The sequence below is a fragment of the Schistocerca gregaria genome, chromosome 2, assembly GCF_023897955.1.
Source record: "Schistocerca gregaria isolate iqSchGreg1 chromosome 2, iqSchGreg1.2, whole genome shotgun sequence".
Classification (NCBI taxonomy): domain Eukaryota; kingdom Metazoa; phylum Arthropoda; class Insecta; order Orthoptera; family Acrididae; genus Schistocerca; species Schistocerca gregaria.
In genome coordinates this window covers 427,745,400-427,766,959 of record NC_064921.1, presented here as the reverse complement: position 1 = coordinate 427,766,959, position 21,560 = coordinate 427,745,400, and the positions used below count along the sequence as shown (strand labels likewise).

Sequence of the window (21,560 nt, the reverse complement as noted above, 5' to 3'; positions counted from 1 at the left end):
CTCTGATCATATGCTTTCCATGGTGTAGCAAGGGGACCACATGGCAGTCTGATTTCTGTGATTTTTTTATATTTATGGTACATGAAGTTCGGAAATGAAATATACTTGTCACAATGTAGTTCAACTCAACTCCCAAAAATGCTCAAGAAAATTGATTTTCCAAGTTTTTCCAGCTATGTTTACTATGCAAAAACAAGGTACATATTTTTCAGCAAGCTGTATGGCTTTCTGGTAGAGTGATCGATCACTGCATGGGTGGTCTTGGCTCAGCTCCATATGTAACCACATTTTTTAACCAAAGTGCTTGGCCTATGAACATTTCTGTGAAGCATAAGATATACGAAGCATGTGGACTAGTGATTACTAAATCAAATCTCATTTTGGTATTTTTAAAAATTCAGTTCCAATACCTATGCCATTTAAATACAAAATTCATTAAATATGTGCTAATAACTTATTAAATTGTCATTTTAATGACAACTGCAATTCTTAATTATTGATCTTTAATAAAAGATCTTTAACAAAAATTGTTCAATTAAAAAATTACCAATTGCTTTTCTCCTGTCTTTTTGCATTTCACATGTCATGTAAAATGATCATAGAACATGGACCTTTGGTTAAAAATTTGATTTTGCCAGGATTTGAAGCCAGCCACAGACGTGTCATCAGGCAACCACTCTAGCACACAGCCACACTGCTTGTCCAAAGAACACCATTTTAGTTTAGCATATTAAATATGGTCAGAAAATTTCAACGAGAGTTGCATTTAATTGCTGTGGGAGAGCTATATTTGAGTTCTGAACTTCATGTACCACAAATACAAAGAATTATGTAACTCATATTGCTGTATAGTCCCCTCGTAAGCTGGAATGCCACTGCAAGAAGTGAATCAGTGCAGAATAGAAGCATGTGCAGTATGAGGATCTATGGTTCGTACAATTTGTGACACAGCCCAAATTCAGCAAATGTGATGGAATACCTTACCTGGAAATATGGCTGGTGAAATGTCATCTCATAGAGTTTGCCGAGTCCACTGCTAGATCAGTCACGTGACAATACTGCAGACACTACAACACTAAACCCTTTGGACACCTCCATGTTGTCAAAATTGCCATAGGTGTGAACTGTATTGGAAAGACAGTCCTGACGAATATACTGTTGCTATGATCTTTGATCATTTACTAGACCCAGTACTCCAACCAGTGGCCCCACTCAGCTGAGCCGTAGTTGGTGATGACATCACGGATGCTCCCATGGCTGCTGCGGTTCACAGACTTGCAGTGCCCACTTGTGACCAGGTTCCACAACTGTACAGACCCTGTGCTACTCAACTGATCTATCAGGTGTGCTATCTTGAAAAGTGTCTGTTGCTCTACTCTACCTCTATTACAGTTCCCAATGGCCTTATGAAGAAAATTGTGGCGTGCAGATGTAGGCAAAAGGTCAGAGGCTGTTTGTGGTAAATTGACATCAGAATATCTTAAGTGAGAGCTGTGATAATAAATATATAGTAAAACTATTCTCATGCAAAGAAGAGTTCACAAAAATGCCAGGTAGTAAACATTACATAATTAAACAATTACTTAAAACACAAATAAATTAATATTTTAAAAGTAATAATGTAAATAAATAAATAGTACATCTACCTGGATAAATTATCATGGAATGCAGAGGAAGCTTCTTCCTTACAGGGATCAGAAGGGAGAAATGACTCTTTATTTGTACTCTGAGTTCCCATGGGATTGGGGCTTTCTGTTACTTCACTGCTGCCACCAGCTGAAGCATTAGTCAAAGTGCACCCTTTCCCTTCAGCATTTACAACATGTTGAGATCTGGAATACATGTTGACACTGGGTGTTCCTAAAACAATTATAAAACATTTCATAATTGTTTAAAAAGGTTATAATGCTGTTTCATTATTTTCCTAAACTAATTTTCATCAAAAATATATTTCAGCAGCATTATGTATGATACACAAAGCATTTATTATTTTATATCTTGATGTAGTAAGAAATAGGACAAGTTTGCTGTGGCACCACAGATAATGAACTGAAACTGTCAGTTGTGACCAGAGGCAAGATTGGAATTTTCATATTTAATGGTAATTATTGCAATTTTCTATTAGAAGATGGATGAGAGCACCTGGTGTAAATAATTAATAACATGACTGGTTTTGTATTATATCTCATTGTTTTGGAGGGTGTTCTATAATGTCCTGTGCTACTTCATAATGCAATAAAATTGCTTCCCACAAACACAAAGGATTGTGATACATCAAAACAAAATACTGTTTTAATATAGTGATGAAAATAATCAATTTTTGACACTATAATGTAACTGGATAGATAAAAAAAATCTACTCACCAAGTGCCAGCAAGAGAAAACACACAAAAAAGGTTGCTACTCACCATATAGCAGAGATGCTGAATTGCAGATCGGTGCAACAAAGACTGTCACAAAATAAGCTTTCAGTCAACAAGGCATTCATAAAAAATAGACACCCCCGCCCCACACACACACACGACCAGTCTCTGAGTGTCTTTCCCTCTCATCCTGTCCGATAAGCTCCCCTGACCCGGGGTTCTGGGTGACTTTTCCAAACTCTTGTCTTTTCTCCTAAACCTCTCCGATTTTTTTCTTCACCCCTTCTGCCAGAAGAAGGACCACAGACTTAAACACCTTGATATGTAAAACCTTTTTTTTATATGTTTGCATGTGCCTGCCGCCGCTTGGTGAATAGATTTTTTTATCTATCCAATTACAAAATATTTTTCTGTATGTCAAAAGCAAGCAAAAATTGATATAGTCTTATCACAGGAGAAAACGCTACACAAATACAGAGAAATAAATAGGTGGTTAAAACAAAACCTTTGCTACCATACAGGGCCCTCACAATGATCAGTGACAATAGCGAAATGATACTTTGTAGAAACACATACAAGGACATGGGGAAGAGAAACAACAAACCGTGGTATATGGAATGTTCAGCTGTCGTGACACAGCACATGCAGTGCTTGAAGATCCCACACTGCATCCAGCATTCTTAGTCACGGAAACAGTAAATTCTTCAACAATTTGTGGCACAATTTGCCATCAGCTTCTCCCAGGAGCAATTACTAGTCAATTCAGACTTCCAAAACATGTTCTTCAACCCCAGTGTGAAAGAGGACTCCTCTGTATTCCTTTAATGCATCAAAGCTTCTGGAGAGTAGCAGCATTATTGCTGTTGTTTTAATAAAACCGCTTTACAATGAAAGCCCTGCTTACTTTGTCCAGACTGACATCAACTGTCTGCAACTGTAGCACGCACTTATGCTCGTGTTTCAAGCCTATGTCACCATACCAGTTACAGCACGTTATGACAAGTCATGACATTAACACTATTATGATTGTAAATACAACATTCCTATGAAGCTGGGTACCCATATGGTAAATTGTTTTGTATTTACACAGGGTCAAGCAGTGAAAGTTTAATTATAACCACCCTCTTTAACATCACATACTACAGAAATAATCTCTCAGCTGTCAGTATAAAGTTGTTTTTAAGTGTCATGTAGGAATTGCAAATCTCTCCTTTGATAGTATGGAAGGTATCCTGTAAGCATATTGTTCTCTATTAGTAACGAATATCATTGAGGCAAAAAGTAAACAAGATGATAGAGGAAAATGAATGCAATTCAATTTGCTGAATACATGTACTTTCACATTTTGAGTAGGATGAACATGTAACTCTGATTTTCAATGAATCAACTTTTCGCATGCAGGAACATTCAGAAACAACAACTGCAGCGTAACACACACACACACACACACACACACACACACACACACACACACACACACACACTGTTGATAAATGATGCACAACACTGCAAATTGTGTGGTGGTTTCTCTTGACTGAGCACACGCTGGATCTACATATTCCTTTGTTGGAGAAGATACATAACAAAACAGATCTACATGTTTCATGACGCAGCAAGAACTACCAAACTCGTGTCATGAACTACCAAACTTGTTTTTACAAGTAAGAGGGGACACCGCAGAAGTTCTTTGCCAAGTAAATGATCGGTGAATTGTTGCATGTACGTTACTTTAGAAACATCTCATTTATTGACATGATAAACCCATTAAAGACAGTGTTGTCTGAAGTTGGTGGCGATTGTAGGGGAATTAATAAGAATTACCAGCATTCAATTTCAATTGACACAGGTACTCCTATCAGTCATCTCACCAAGATAATTCTAATGGTGTGCTTACAACATTGTTATAATCAAATAACTCACTACTTAATAAAACAGAGCTTCTTTTGTTGATATTATGTTTGAAGCCTACTTACAGGCCTTCAACAATGATTAATGAAAACTGAATACTTTTCAATATCAAGTCAGAGGACACTGAGATCTAACTTAGGATCAATCCTGATTTTGCCTGTTTATAAAATATATAAACTGATTATGCTCTTCCAAGCTCCTGCCCTGCTATTACTGGAATATGAGAGGAAACTCAAGAGGAGGGGAACAGACAGGAAAAAAGATGGAGAAAAGAAACTTGTAAAAATGGATCAGACTTTTAAACTGTTGACACCACATTTACCGGAGTATAAGACCACCCTGAACATAAGACAACACCCACCCCTTTCTTTTTTTTAAAAAAAAGGTCCTTTAAGAATTTTTTCACATATTCTGGGTAAAAAAAATCATGAACTGTTTCATTGATGTAAAGTATCTGTCTAAATACAGTAACACTGTGCCTATTCTAAACTTATGCTGTATACTGATTGTCTCGTTTTGACACAAAACAAGTTGACATTTGCATTAATTTTTATCTTCACTTCCTTCTTTACTTACTATCAAAGCAGGTCATCTATGGTATGACTATTTTTAACCACCACCACCACCACCACCACCACCACCACCACCACCACCTCTTAACCACAAAGAGGCAAGTAAAAAGGCAATGTAACTCTGTATATGAGCAGCAATGGAATTTATACTATTTGGTGTCACAAATATTTCACTGTTTCTTGCAATTATGTTGCAATTTCTGAGGTTGTGATTATAATGGGATGTAAGCTATTTTTTCTGAATGCATAGCAGATTTCACAACTGTTCCAACATGAGAGTATATGAATATTTTCCTTCATCTATTGTGTCCAAATATGTCATTATAATGGGATGTAAGCTATTTTTTCTGAATGCATAGCAGATTTCACAACTGTTCCAACATGAGAGTATATGAATATTTTCCTTCATCTATTGTGTCCAAATATGTCATAATTGGCTGCACAGAACCAGCAACTGGCACATCCCCTTTAGTTCCATTCGTACCATAATGGGGAGCACTGACAACATTGCTGCATGAAACATGTAATTATGCAATGCCCCCTTCTACATTTATTGTCTCCTGCAGAAATGTCTAACAGTTTTGAGTATACGCCAAATTTTAAAGTCAGTTGAATGAAAAGGCAGCTAACTCAGAAAAAAATCTCTTGTTCACTGCTGTTACAAAAAGCTAAATTTCTTTTTTGTTGGTACTATATAATATATTTTGATAATTTGATGTTGTATTTTGCTCAACAGAGTAAACTAACAAATATTACTTTTGTGATAATTTCCTCCAATCGCTCTTGAAAATAATTAACAAAAAATTATTGTTAATAAAGAACAATGTCTATGTGGCACAAGACAATTACAATAGATTCTTATTTTCTTGCTGCAGCATCATGGATTTCATCCTCTCAATATCTTTGGCATGCATGCAGCAGGCGTAACAGCAGCCACTTCCCGTTAATTGGCAGATGAACTACAGTCGGCTATGGTGCTTGCTCATGTTACAAGAAAGGAACCAAGTAAATGTTAAAGAAAGAAAGAAACAAACAAAAACAAATTCTACACAAATTGTAGCCAAATTAGACATTGCCTGCAATTGCACCAGTGGCAGGAGTACAAAAGCTATTCTGAATTCTTTAAAATGAATCTTCACATGACCCCAATTGCCGAAGCTTCATCTGCAAATTTACGATGACCCTGTACTTTTTGAGTGACAAATTTTGGAAAAAATATCTGTCTTACAATCAGGTAAAAACAGTATGTAACTTATCTTTTTAGCATGGAGTATGAAGAACTTCTATGCTTCAAGAAAACCAGTCTCTATTTTGGCAAACTACATTCTGATCTTGGTCAATAAATAATGGAGGTTTACTCCCAAAATTGAATGAGTGGAGAAGGACATTACAGGAATAGTGTACACAGAGAAACAGAGCAAACAAACATCCAAATACGGGACTGCTGAATTAGGGGTTCTACATCACGTGAATACGGCATGCCAAGGTATTTTGGATGCAAGTAGCTGACAATCTCATGTACTGGAGTTGTGTCTTACATGCAACAAATTGTTTTTAAAGCAAAAAATGTTGAATAAATGACTGGCCACTTGCAGCACACACTATTTTTACCACACACATTATTTTTACCTCTATTGTAGATAAATCAAAAGGAGTACCCATTTCTTTCTTTCATGATCCATACATCTTGCTGAGTGGTGCGACTAATGTGCCTCAATGATTTCTCTCTTTACTGTAAGTTCAACCACAATGGAGGGGTATCTGTAGGGAAGGCAAATAAACGTGTGGTTCCTGAAAAGGGGGCAAGCAGCCTTTTCTGTAGTTGCATGGATCTTCCCAAGGCCTGCAGTTCTACTTCATAGCTCTTGGGCAAATTATTCTGCAAGTAAAATAATTAACCAACAATAACTTCAGGTGGGGTAGCCAAGGCAGACACAGAGCCAACACCCACCAGAATAGTACAAGTTTACATGCCTGCCAGCCCCACTGATGAAGGGTTTGAAATAATCTCTTCTGAGGAACAAGAAATTGTTTAGATAGTTAAAGAAGGCAAAAATTTTATTGTGATGAAGGACTGGACTTCTACTGCAGAAAAAGGAATAGAATGAAAACTAGTAGGAGAATATGAACTGAGGGTACAGAATGAAAGTGGAAGGCACACAATTGAATTATTGCTATCACTTCACTTACGTTTCATGAAAGAGGGCATATACACGGAAGAGACTCGGAGGCAGTGGAAGGTTACAGATAGATTATATGATGACAAGACAAATTTTAAAAGCAAATCTTAACCTGCAAAGCATTTCCATGGGTAGATGTGGGCTCTGACCAATTTATTGGTTATGAAGAATTTGCAGAAAGGTATGAAATTAAGCAAATGGGATGGACACACTGAATGACCCAGAGGTTGTAGAGAGTTTCAATGCGACCATTATACATTAGGTAACAACTGACTGAAACAGGGGAAAGGAATACAATAGATGGCAAACAGGCAGCTCTGAGAGATGAAATAGGGATGAAACACAAAAAAAGACAGTCTATCAGAAATCTTTGGATAACACAGGAGGAACTGAATTTAATCGAGTAAAGGAGTAAAAATTAAAAATGTTAATATTCAACTATGTAAAATTCTGATGTCTAAAAAATGATTGACAGTTCAAATGGCTAAGCACATGTGACTGGAGGAGAACTGCAATGTTGCAGAAGCATGCATGACTAGAGGAAAAGCAGAAAAAAAAGAGGCCTTTGGAGAAAAGAGAAGCAGCTACACGATATCAACAGCATCTAATTGTACGGCTCCAGTAATGTTTTTCAGTTTTTTTCTTTTTATTTTATTTTTTAGATCAATTTTTGTGGCTACCGGACTCTAGTATTGTAACTTTATAGAATTTGTTATGAAATAAACCAGACAATATGCCAAATATTAATATAAGTCTCTTATATTTCTCAAATATTAAAGTTATTCCACTGAAAATTGGAAAATGCCACTTTGAAATAACAATGGTACAAGTCAAATTATTTTGTTTCATTATCGCTTTAGCATGTAACGCACTTCCCTAACAATGCCTGTGTTCATCCAATCTGAAGTTCCAGTTATATTTGTTCCATGTTTGAACTCAAATAATGATTGCTGCACTGTGTTTCCACACTACTTAAACAAGTAATCACTGATCACAGAAGCTTTTTCATTGGAAATGATTCTCCACGAAGATTACTGATTCACAAACATGATACTGTTTCAACCTTAAATCTGTTAACTAATCCTGAGCCATTTCCACAATATAACTGTATTACTCACACACTTTTTTTCCTATGAACTGATTTAACTCTTTCAACCATTAATTACATTTTCTAGCGATTTCTTCATAGTGTTTATCTGCAGCATGTCTGTGTACAACTGATCTATGTTGAAGCTTAATGATAACTCTCTTTGCCACACCACGACAGCGTGTGACTGCTAGGACTGCAGCAACGTCACCATTAAACAGCAAGACAATGCTCTGTCCCTGGAAAATGTGCACTCTGCTGCGACCACAAGCCAGTGATATACTGATATTTTAAAACATCAAAGGTAGCAGCACTCCTACACACTGCAAGCCAGTATTAAGCAAAAAAGATAAAGCTGATATGTGGAAGGAACATACAGAAGAGCTACACAAGGAAATTAGCCTGAAGGCAATATTACAGAAAGGGAAGAGGAAATCGATATAGATTAAATAGGGGACATGGCATTACATGAAGAATTTGACAGGCTGCAATTAGGTCTCTGGTGTAGATAACGTTCTCTCAGAATCAAGATTCTTGGGCAAGGCACTCATGACAAAACTACTCCACCTGTTATGCAAAATACTGTAAGACTTCAAGAAGAACGTTATGTTTCCAATTACAAAAATGCAGGTGCCGAGAGATGCAAATATTACCAAACTATCTGTCTAATAAGTAATAGCTGCAAAATAGCACCAAATTATGTACAGAGGAATGGTAAAACTGGTAGAGCCCAACCTCACGGAAAATCATCTTAGGTCCTTCAGAAATCTAACAAAATTTGAGACAATACTTACCCTCAAGTGTTACCCTAGAAGATAGGCTGAAGAAAAGCAAACTTACATTTGTAGATTCACCTGACAATTCTGACTGAAATATATTCTCTGAAATTTTGAAAGTAGCAGGGATAATATACAAGGAGCAAACAGTTTATCACAACTTGTACAGAAACCAAACCACAGTTTTAAGATTTGAAGGAGATGAAAAGAGGGAGTGAGACATGATTGCAGCCTACCTTGATTTTACGCAGTCCGTACACTGAGCAAGCTGTGAAGGAAATGAAGGTGCAATTTTAAATGAAATCAAAGTTCAGGGAGGGGGAACGAATATGTGTCTATTACAAAAGTACAAAAGAACCTGGAAGAGGAATTGAATGGAATGGACACAATATTGAAAAGGAGTTTTAAGATAAGCCTAAAAAAATAATATATGTAGTCAAATTACATTAGGAAATGCTGAGGTCATGAGATATGGAAATGACACTCAAAGCAGTCCACAATGTTACTATTTGGTCAGCAAATAACTGATGATGACTGAGGTAGAGAGGATATAAAACGCAGATTTGAAACAGTAAAAAAAGCATATCTGAAAGTGGAATTTATTACGATTGAATATAAACTAAAATACACTGAAAATCCACTTGTATGCTTCTCAAGAGATTTAAAAAAATAATGTAAACTGCGGGAAAATGTAATATGTGGGAAATAATGTTTCAAGCAGTAAAAGTTACATATAGGATTCCCTTTGCATTTTCACAATTTATGTATGATATATGTGCAAAATAGGCACCAAAATACATGACAGGAACTTGTTTATTTTCTAATAAAGATTTATTATCTAATAATAACTGCTGGTGTAACTGTAGCTGACAACCGTCTGGAAGTAGAAATGTTTGACTTAATTCCGTGCATCACAATCGATGTTTTTGGAAAGCTTGCAGCAGTCATTCATTACTTAAAGAATGAAACACTGCACCAGACACGTCCTTCTTCATACTTAGCAAGACACATTTTGAGAATTTTTTCCTCACTGTCAGGTGCAAATATTTACGTAAGTATTTTGTTTGGTGTTTACATATGTGTTATTCTGCATCTTTTACATTGTAACTGTCTGCCTCCTCAATGACGTAGAAATTTGTGAAACATGACAAAAATACACAAGTAAATAAATAAACATTGCACCTGGCAATGAGAATAAATTCTGGAAACGTGTTGCTAAGCTTGAGAAAATATGTAATTGGTGGTGTTTTTCAACAAAAACCATTTGACTAGCGCAAAGTCTGCGAACGTGTCAACTAGCGCTACAAATGTCTTGACGACGAAACACGCTAAATATGGTTCAATGAAGGTGTCATGACGATCACAACAATTATTTGAACCAACCTTGTTACTCCCATCAACCACGCTGAGTGGAGCTTGGTAGCAGCAGGAGATACGGCACGAATAGTTCCAATGGGTAAACCATTTACCGGTTCCAGTCCATGGAGTATAGTGACTTAGAGTCAAGAAATGTAATCACACAATGTTTGTAAACACTTCTTGAAGGCCAAAGCCATGCCAGCATCACTTTACGTCGATTACATCAGTTTTTTCCCTTCATGAACATTTCTCCATAAAGCATAAATTATGAGAAAATTTTAAATATGTTTTCACAAAATTGGGTACAAATTAACATTGTGGACACCTAAAATTTCATGGGAATGATAAGGAATGTTGTAAATGGTGGTAAAACATTAATTCCGTGAACGTAAAAGTGGGGGTATAGTCTAATGTAATCTGCTTAACAGAGAAGTCGATTTGCCAAGATCACTAACACACGCACCACACACACCCACCCCCATGCGCACACGCACACACAAACCTAGTTTAGACAAGTTACACTGCCGTCTTCAGATTTAAAGAAGTATTACATACCATTTTTACAGTCAAATAATCAATATTAATTATAAAATGGAACATGTGATACATACCATCTACATACATAGGACATTGTGTCACTATCTAGTGTATGGGCATTTACTCATTTTGGAGCAACTGTAGTGCAAATGAAAATAGTTATGGAAAATATGACATCAAAAATATAGAATACAACATGCCCAAGGTGGACAAGTCTCACTGAAGAAAATGCTCCAGTATAATGATAAACATTACACAATAAAACCATAATTATTATGCCAAACACACACAACGTTTCTGATCAAATACATTTTGCTCAAAGGATATTGCCTAATGTGTCCATATCGACAAAGGCTAAATAGATGAAATCAAGGGCAGTGCTGTAAAGTGACTTGTCTTGTGCACAGACAAAATGTTTTGGAGGTTTACATTACAATATATTGCAGTATTACATATGGACAATCATTGTTAGCACGTATGATGGCAATATATTAGTTGTAAAGAACTATTACTGCAATATGTAGCAGTCTTGTAGTCATTGGTATAACAGAGACAAGATCACATGTTTGGCTGGTCCAGCAAAGTGACTGGTACAGCACTGCCTGCCCAGGTACAAAGACAAACAGCGCTTAACAGGAAATGGGTAAAACTTAGTGTGGGGTATTTGGATGATGGTTGCTCATTTAGCCAAAGATGAGGTAATGGTGGAGTCTCAGACAGGCTGGAAGACGGCTTCTTACAGCTCTCAGAAAATATATAATAAATTACAATCACATAATACAGCAAACCTTAGTACATCTGCAATCTCAGAATAATGAGGTGCATCCAATTACACAACAACATTTTCAATGTAAAGCTATCATTCTTGGAAGCTATGTACCTGTATCTATTTTAGTTACTGATTTATTATGTTTTTGATAACCTTTTCATTATGCAAATGTTTGTCAGAACACCATATCCTTCACACTAACACAGCAATTGAAGGCAGCATGAATATCTCATATCTTGTAAAACTCAAGTACTTACTTAATGAATATCTTACTATTTTTCCAGAAACTTCATTTAAATGTTGATTGCATTTGATATTGAAAACTGTGGTAATTAGAAGTGGTAAATCACATGTATTAGCTGACAGCACAACTGAAAAGAGTATCAAAAGACACTATTAAGCTGACAAATAATTATGTAAACAATATTTAACATCATTTTGTCACTATTTAACATGAGCGTTCTTGCGCAAGAATGCAGCTTCATTCATTTATGAAGAATCCTTTATTTGTATTTTTATAACATTCCTATATTTAAATATTCGTTCAGTGCAGAAGATGGTCAAGTTGAGTCAAAATCATCTGTAGAACATATGAAAGGTTTGTGTGTGGTGGTGATGGCCTTCAGCAAATGCACAAACAGGTTGCGGTAGAACAGTGCCAGAATCAAGTCAAGATGGATACCTTTTGAGTGGTATGCTCAAGCGAGGAATTCAGTACACTTTAGGTCCATTTCTGGAAGAAGGCAGACCTGCCTGTGGTATTTCATCTTGTACATGATAGATTCTGGGTGGTGAATGGCCACTACAAGACTTAAGTTTGGAGGGACCCTAACTCTCGTGAGGTTTGAATGTGTTCCAGTGCAGAAATAAGTCTTCCATTTGTATTTTGGAATTGAGAACTTACAGAGTATGAATTCGAAAAAAAAAAAGAAAAAAAAAAATGCCGAACTCTTTAACTGTTTTGAAATGGTGAATATTTTGTCCATTGTGATCACAGAAATAGTTTTCACTTGACGACTAGTTTGGGGATTTTTCTACCATTCTCCTAACACTCTCAATGGAACTTTACTGTATTCAGTAAGATTATTACTGTCTCTATTATACATCGTTATTGTAGGACCACTTTCCATTTTTTTGAGATACGCTTTCAAGAATAAAGATTATTCAGCAGAATTCTCCTGTGTGGTCTACATCAATTACAAACATTAGAATAGAGCTTTCTGATTAATTATTCATTAATCTTTTATTTAATATTTGTCAAATGTTTGTACAATATGTGATGAAGAAAGCTAGGATATTTTTACTTCCCCCTTTTGTTTTTCCATCTGCCGCCTCAAAATTCATTTTTTTTTTCATTTCTGACTAATTACCATTAACATACGTGAGTATAATCTGCATTTCCATAAAAGAGAAAAGTTGACCCACAATTTTAAAGACTATAGCACCGGGTCTAATTTTGTGCTTGGTTTTAGGTGAAATAAGTAATTGTTTTGCAACTTAAATTCTATTGTTGACTTATAAACAAATATAAATTCTGTAGTACTAATTGTAAACATTTGGAGGAAGAATTAATAGTATTCTTAAACGATCTATTTGGCTCTACTTGAAAACATGTTAGCAAAGCCGGCTCTTAATTAACTCCAAAGTAATTTCCAGTTTGATCAAAAATATTGTTAGTACAACTATATTTGTTAATTTCATGATTTAAACATATAATATGGCTTAACCCTTGTAGTAATAGTAACTATTAAAAAGACGCAATTTTTCAATGTATGCAGTTAATGTAATGAGTTAAGTTTTAATTGTAATTTCTGTAAATTTAACTTCGAAAAATGTGTAGTTTCAGGGCCTATTATTTTGATGATACATAAGGGGCCGAATTTTGGTCCCGAGACAGTCAGTCCACAGCAGAGTTTCAGACAAGAAACCTGTGTTGGTTAGAACAACAACAATGCATCAACTTAACTATGAAATAAGTCTAACACAATTAAGCCATGTGTTAAAATAATGACGCTGTCTGTTCAATTTATTTGAAAGATTGTGAAATGTGCAGTTAGGCTTTTACTGCTGGTAGATGTTCAACAGTAAACTATTGTAGCAGTATGAGGATGTTTGCCTGTAACCTATTAATGAGGCTTATCGAAAGTTAAACAATAGTGTACGGGCCATATAACTGTGATTTACTGGAGGGGGGGGGTTGTGAACAGTGAAAGTAAAGAACTGTGAAACGCAAATGTGCACCAGTCGGCTACATCATTTAAAGTAGTCATTATTGAACTTCCAACTCATTATTTTTCAGCCAGTGTAGCAACACAATACATCGACACCAAAGACAATCAACTAAGAAACAAAGCAGGCGAACGTCACATACAGTGCCCCAGGTGAGCACTATTTTATGTGGGAACAATAAACTAGGACCCACAAACTCTGACAGTGAACTCACGAGTGGTTTACAGTACAGTTTTAACAAAGGAGATGCAACAGCCAATCAGTGCATGGGTTCCATGGCCACAGTAGAGCAGCAGCCAATCAGCGAGCACATTCTATGGAAGCAGCCACTGAGTACAGGTGCAGCCAATCAGCGAGCACATTCTATGGAAGCAGCCACTGAGTACAGGTGCAGCCAATCAGCACAGCTGACTGGGATAAACAAGACGCCTTGCCAAGAAAATTACAACTTGCAGCTACCATGCAGATGATAAGATCGAGATGACAACTGCAGCAGCAGCAGCAGCAGACGAGTGATTAAAAACAAGGTAATTCATAGCAAAAGCTGTTTTATATTAAGTGATACATAATGAGTGGCCTTAACGAACAAGACAGTGTAATGGGAGACAAGGGACAACAGGAGACTAGTTCTGTAGACCATGGTGGTTATAAATCAGACACGAGTGTAACTTTGAATGATGGGGGCAAAAGTCCTATTGTAGATGAAATGCTTAAAGCGTCATCTACATTGTGTGGTGATGTGAGCGAAATGGACGAAAACAGTACTGAAGTGGATGAGATCGTTAAGGTTAAGGAGGAGGAATCTAGTAGTAAAAATCAGCAAGGCCAAAAGTTTATGGCAGACAGAATAGTGGAAGCGATGTTAAGGCAAATTACGAAAAGTTTGAATAGTATGTGTACAGAAGAAGACATTCGTAGGGTGGAAAATAGTATGAAAGAAGACATTCGTAGGGTGGAAAATAGTATGAAAGAAGACATTAGTAGTGTGAAAAAAAGACATCAGCAGGGTGGAAAAGAAAACAGATAACATTAGAACTGATATCGTTAACTTAAAGGATGAACTGAAGAAAGAAATTAAAAAGGAGAGTAAGATAGTCAGTTCTAATCTTACAGAAGTAAATAACAAGGTTGAGGCGGTGGCTAAAGATTGTGATGAAAACATAAAGACAGTAGTACATAGCACTAATGAGAAATTAACATTGATGAGTAGTAAGTGTGTAGACGAGAGACAGAAGCTTTGTGATGACAATAGTAGGAGGGTGGAGGCTTCCAAAAAACAGTGTAAGGATGAAGTCAAGGCTGCTAGGAAATTTTGTGCTGAAAACAGGGTTAACATTGAGAAACAAACTGACCAGATTAAAAATGATTTAGAAATGGATGTGGAAACAAAGTGTGCAGTAATGGTAGAGGAAAAACTGGTAAAAGGAAATATACAAAATTGGCTGAAATGGAGAAAAGATGGAAGAGGCGCAAAATCTAAAAAATAGAGTATGTAGTGTTCCAACCAATCCTTCTTTCGTTAGTTGTAAGAAATTTAATAATTTTGAACCATATAGGGAAGTGCATCCACTGGATTTCATTGGAGAATTTAATGATTTGCCTGAAACATGGAAAGACAAAGAGAAAAGTCACTTGTGAGAGGTTTTTTGAAAGGGGATGCTTATGGATGGGCAGTGCAGGTAGCTGATAGTTGTACTTCGTGGCAAAGTTTTGAGAAATCATTTTTAGATGAATATTGGTCAAAAGAGAAGCAGAAGAGAATTTTGAGGGAATTGGGGAGGAGAGAGATCTGACTCTAGGAAGGGTACTGGAAGGGTTTCTGCCAGCTTTGGTTAAACAAACTGAAATATTTGGACAAGGAGCTAGGTAGTGAATCAATAATTATGGGTTTAGAAACTAAGTTGCCACAGAAAGTTAGAGAATTACCCCTAAGGGTAATATTAGTGATTTCTCGAATTATGTTGATAAAGTGGAGAGGGTGAAGCCCTAAGCAGAAGATCGTAGGAGGAATTTTTATGACAATGATCAATCAGGGAGAGAATAAGGTAAATAGGATGAACAGGCCTAATGAACAGTAGAAATTCAAGGAACGGTTGGGTGGAGGATAGCCAGAATGGGCACAGAAATTGTAGGAGAAATTCAAGTAAAAGAAATGGAAGAGATGATTTTATTCGGGATCAAACCATTTAAACTAGATAATACTCCAGTTTTGGCTCCTACTAGAGTTGGTAGTGATGAAGAGCCACTTGCATATAAATGTGATGTAATCGTAGGTAAGGGTAATTTATTTGATAGTAGTAAGACAAGTGAAAATTCTAATTCTTCCGAGATGTTGAATGATGGTGTGGGGAGCAATGTTTATCCCATAAAAGGAGAGGAGGAATTTACTATAACGTGCATTGAACCAGAAGTTAGACCTAAAAGCAAGTAGGGGGTTCAACATTCTGTGTTGGATTCATTATGTAGTGTTAATGCTTACTCCAGCTGTCGGTCTCATTTTTCGTGTTTCCTGAGGCAGTCGAACTCTTCTCCTATCCTATCTGTGGCTTATAAGTGAATCAGAGACATTCTACATTGACTTTCATGTGATTTTGTATAGTAGGATACTTTAGAATAGGAATATTTTAGAAAAGTCTTCTTCAGTGTTATATATATTTTATGTTGTGTTATATCTAAAAACAAAGATGATTTAACTTACCAAACGAAAGCATTGGTATGTTGATAGCGACACTAACAAACACAAACACAAAATTCAAGATTTCACAACCCACGGTTTCTTCTTCAGGAAAGAGGGAAGGAGAGGGAAAGACGAAAGGATGTGGGGTTTAAGGGAGAGGGTAAGGAGTCATTCCAATCCCGGGAGCGGAAAGACTTACCTTAAGGGAAAAAAAGGACAGGTATACACTCGCGTGCACACACACACACACACACAGAGACAAGCAGACATTTGTAAAGGCAAAGAGTTTGGGCAGAGATGTCAGTCGAGGCGGAAGTACAGAGGCAAAGATGTTGTTGAAAGACAGGTGAGGTATGAGTGGCGGCAACTTGAAATTAGCGGAGGTTGAGGCCTGGCGGATAACGAGAAGAGAGGATATATAGAAGGGCAAGTTCCCATCTCCGAAGTTCTGACAGTTTGGTGTTAGTGGGAAGTATCCAGATAACCCGGAAGGTGTAACACTGTGCCAAGATGTGCTGGCCGTGCACCAAGGCATGCTTAGCCACAGGGTGATCCTCATTACCAACAAACACTGTCTGCCTATGTCCATTCATGCGAATGGACAGTTTGTTGCTGGTCATTCCCAAATAGAATGCTTCACAGTGTAGGCAGGTGAGTTGGTAAATCACGTGGGTGCTTTCACACGTGGCTCTGCCTTTGATCGTGTACACCTTCCGGGTTACAGGATTGGAGTAGGTGCTGGTGGGAGGGTGCATGGGACAGGTTTTACACCGGGGGCAGTCACAAGGGTATAAGGCAGAGGGTAGGAAGGTGGTTCAGGGATTTCATAGGGATGAACTAAGAGGTTACGAAGGTTAGGTGGACAACGGAAAGACACTCTTGGTGGAGTGGGGAGGATTTAATGAAGGATGGAACTCATTTCAGGGCAGAATTTGAGGAAGTTGTGTCCCTGCTGGTGTGTTTGTTTGTTTGTGTGTCTATCGACCTGCCAGCGCTTTTCTTGGTAAGTCACATCTTCTTTGTATATATATATATATATATATATATATATATATATATATATATATATAAAACAGAAAGAAACTTCCACATGGGAAAAATATATTAAAAATAAAGATTCCAAGACTTACCAAGCGGGAAAGCGCCGGCAGACAGGCACATGAACAAAACACACAAACACACACACAGAATTACTAGCTTTCGCAACCGATGGTTGCTTCTTCAGGAAGGAGAGGGAAAGACGAAAGGATGTGGGTTTTAAGGGAGAGGGTAAGGAGTCATTCCAATCCCGGGAGCGGAAAGACTTCCCTTAGGGGAAAAAAAGGACAGGTGTACACTCGCACACACACACACACACACACATATCCATCCGCACATACACAGACACAAGCAGACATATTTAAAGGCAAAGAGTTAAGGGCAGAGATGTCAGTCGAGGCGGAAGTACAGAGGCAAAGAAGTTGTTGAAAGACAGGTGAGGTATGAGCGGCGGCAACTTGAAATTAGCGGAGGTTGAGGCCTGGCGGATATCGAGAAGAGAGGATATACTGAAGGGCGAGTTCCCATCTCCGGAGTTCGGATAGGTAGGTGTTGGTGGGAAGTATCCAGATAACTCGGACGGTGTAACACTGTGCCAAGATGTGCTGGCCGTGCATCAAGGCATGTTTAGCCACAGGGTGATCCTCATTACCAACAAACACTGTCTGCCTGTGTCCATTCATGCGAATGGACAGTTTGTTGCTGGTCATTCCCACATAGAAAGCATCACAGTGCAGGCAGGTCAGTTGGTAAATCACGTGGGTGCTTTCACATGTGGCTCTCCCTTTGATTGTGTACACCTTCCGGGTTACAGGACTGGAGTAGGTGGTGGTGGGAGGGTGCATAGGACAGGTTTTACACCGGGGGCGGTTGCAAGGGTAGGAGCCAGAGGGTAGGGGAGGTGGTTTGGGGATTTCATAGGGATGAACCAAGAGGTTACGAAGGTTAGGTGGACGGCGGAAAGACACTCTTGGTGGAGTGGGGAGGATTTCATGAAGGATGGATCTCATTTCGGGGCAGGATTTTAGGAAGTCGTATCCCTGCTGGAGAGCCACATTCAAGGTCTGATCCAGTCCTGGGAAGTATTCTGTTACAAGTGGGGCACTTTTGGGGTTCTTCTGTGAGAGGTTCTGGGTTTGAGGGGATGAGGAAGTGGCTCTGGTTATCTGCTTCTGTACCAGGTTGGGAGGGTAGTTGCGGGATGCGAAAGCTGTTTTCAGGTTGTTGGTGTAATGGTCGAGGGATTCAGGACTGGAGCAGATTCGTTTGCCACGAAGGCCTAGGCTGTAGGGAAGGGACCGTTTGATATGGAATGGGTGGCAGCTGTCATAATGGAGGTACTGTTGCTTGTTGGTGGGTTTGATGTGGACGGATGTGTGCAGCTGGCCATTGGACAGATGGAGGTCAACATCTAGGAAAGTGGCATGGGATTTGGAGTAGGACCAGGTGAATCTGATGGAACCAAAGGAGTTGAGGTTGGAGAGGAAATTCTGGAGTTGTTCTTCACTGTGAGTCCAGATCATGAAGATGTCATCAATAAATCTGTACCAAACTTTGGGTTGGCAGGCTTGGGTAACCAAGAAGGCTTCCTCTAAGCGACCCATAAATAGGTTGGCATACGAGGGGGCCATCCTGGTACCCATGGCTGTTCCCTTTAATTGTTGGTATGTCTGGCCTTCAAAAGTGAAGAAGTTGTGGGTCAGGATGAAGCTGGCTAAGGTGACGAGGAAAGAGGTTTTAGGTAGGGTGGCAGGTGATCGGCGTGAAAGGAAGTGCTCCATTGCAGCGAGGCCCTGGACGTGCGGGATATTTGTGTATAGGGAAGTGGCATCAATGGTTACCAGGATGGTTTCTGGGGGTAACAGACTGGGTACGGATTCCAGGCGTTCGAGAAAGTGGTTGGTGTCTTTGATGAAGGATGGGAGACTGCATGTAATGGGTTGAAGGTGTTGATCTACGAAGGCAGAGATGCGTTCTGTGGGGGCTTGGTAACCAGCTACAATGGGGCGGCCAGGATGTTTGGGTTTGTGAATTTTAGGAAGTAGGTAGAAGGTAGGAGTGCGAGGTGACGGTGGGGTGAGGAGTTTGATGGAGTCAGGTGAAAGGTTTTGTAGGGGGCCTAAGGTTCTGAGGATTCCTTGAAGCTCCGCCTGGACATCAGGAATGGGATTACTTCGGCAAACTTTGTATGTAGAGTTGTCTGAAAGCTGACGCAGTCCCTCAGCCACATACTCCCGACGATCAAGTACCACAGTCGTGGAACCCTTGTCAGCCGGAAGAATGATGATGGATCGGTCAGCTTTCAGATCACGGATAGCCTGGGATTCGGCTGTGGTGATGTTGGGAGTAGGATTAAGGTTTTTCAAGAAAGATTGAGAGGCAAGGCTGGAAGTGAGAAATTCCTGGAAGGTTTGGAGAGGGTGATTTTGAGGAAGAGGAGGTGGGTCCCGCTGTGATGGAGGACGGAACTGTTGCAGGCAGGGTTCAATTTGGATAGTGTCTTGGGGAGTTGGATCATTAGGAGTGGGATCAGGATTGTTTTTCTTCGTGGCAAAGTGATATTTCCAGCAGAGACTACGAGTGTAGGACAGTAAATCCTTGACAAGGGCAGTTTGGTTGAACCTGGGAGTGGGGCTGAAGGTGAGGCCTTTGGATAGGACAGAGGTTTCGGATTGGGAGAGGGGTTTGGAGGAAAGGTTAACTACTGAATTGGGGTGTTGTGGTTCCAGATTGTGTTGACTAGAATTTTGAGGTGTTGGGGGGAGTGGAGCTGGAAGTGGGAGATTGAGTAGATGGGAGAGACTGGGTCTGTGTGCAATGAGAGGAGGTTGAGGTTTGTTGGAAAGGTTGTGGAGGGTGAGTGAGTTGCCTTTCCGGAGGTGGGAAACCAGGAGATTGGATAGTTTTTTGAGGTGGAGGGTGGCATGTTGTTCTAATTTGCGGTTGGCCTGTAGGAGGATGCTATGTACAGCCGGTGTGGATGCGGGAGAGGAAAGATTGAGGACTTTGATTTGGGATAGGAGTTGACGGGTGTGTTCATTGGCCGAGTCGATGTATAGGTGAAGGATTAGGCGGGTGAGGGCTATGGATTGTGCTGTTTGGAACTGGTATAAGGACTGATGGAAAGAAGGATTGCAGCCAGAGATGGGAACTTTAAGTGTGAGGCCTTTGGGAGTAATGCCAAATGTCAGACAAGCCTGAGTAAATAAAATATGGGAGCGTAATCTGGCTAGGGTGAAGGCATGTTTGCGGAGGGAATGTAAATAAAATTTAATGGGGTCGTTGTAGGGATGTTGTGAGGTTGACATGGTATTGGTAGGTGGAAAGGGTAATATGAGGTTAAAGTGAAAGTAAAGAGAGATTTATATAGGGAGAGATAAAGGTGTGAAAAAAGTCGAAAAAGTGTTGGTTTGAGATGAGCTATGTTGATCATGTGCTGAACTTAGGTTGGTGAACAACAATGGGTGCAAAGGTTGGGTAGTTATGTTGTCTCCAGATCACGTTAAAGGGTGGGGAAATTCAAGAAAATTTCGAGAAATTCAAGAAAATTTCGACAAAAAAATTTTTCGAAAAAAGTTTCGAAAAAATGATTTGCGAAAAAATAAAATTCGAAAAAAATTTTTGAATAAAATCTCGAAGAATATGTGTGTAAATGTATTCAAAGGACTGGTTATGTACTGGCAGGTTATGATAATGAGGCTAACAATTGTTTGATGAAGAAATAATAACGTGTAAACCTGTGGGAAGCTGCTAGAAAATGATCGGTTTTGTGGGAAAAACGGGAATGGAAATAAAACGAAAGTTGTTGAAAAAAAAAAAAACTGAGATGGTTGTGTAATGGGTGAAAGGAACTGAAGCTGTGAAAGAGTATTCACGAGTTTACACGAAATGTTTGTACACTTGGAACAATGGATTTTATAGCAGCGGTTATGTTGAAAGCGTTGAAAATTTTAGGTTATGGTTTGGAAGTAAATTACGTATTATTGAGTATAATTAGGCAGGATAAAATGTATGGTAGATTACGGAAAAATGGAAGATGATTACAAAGTGGAACTTCTTGTACAA

The 21,560-nt window shown here is 38.7% G+C and overlaps 1 protein-coding gene across 1 annotated transcript in view; it reads right to left on the bottom strand.

The window, feature by feature from the left end:
• LOC126324271 (male-specific lethal 3 homolog) overlaps positions 1 to 21,560 on the bottom strand; it is a 157,494-nt gene that overhangs the window by 20,703 nt on the left and 115,231 nt on the right. Inside the window, exon 8 of the mRNA XM_049994946.1 lies at positions 1,647 to 1,860. Within this exon, the coding sequence (XP_049850903.1) occupies positions 1,647 to 1,860 (214 nt within the window). The remainder of the gene's footprint in view (positions 1 to 1,646; positions 1,861 to 21,560) is intronic.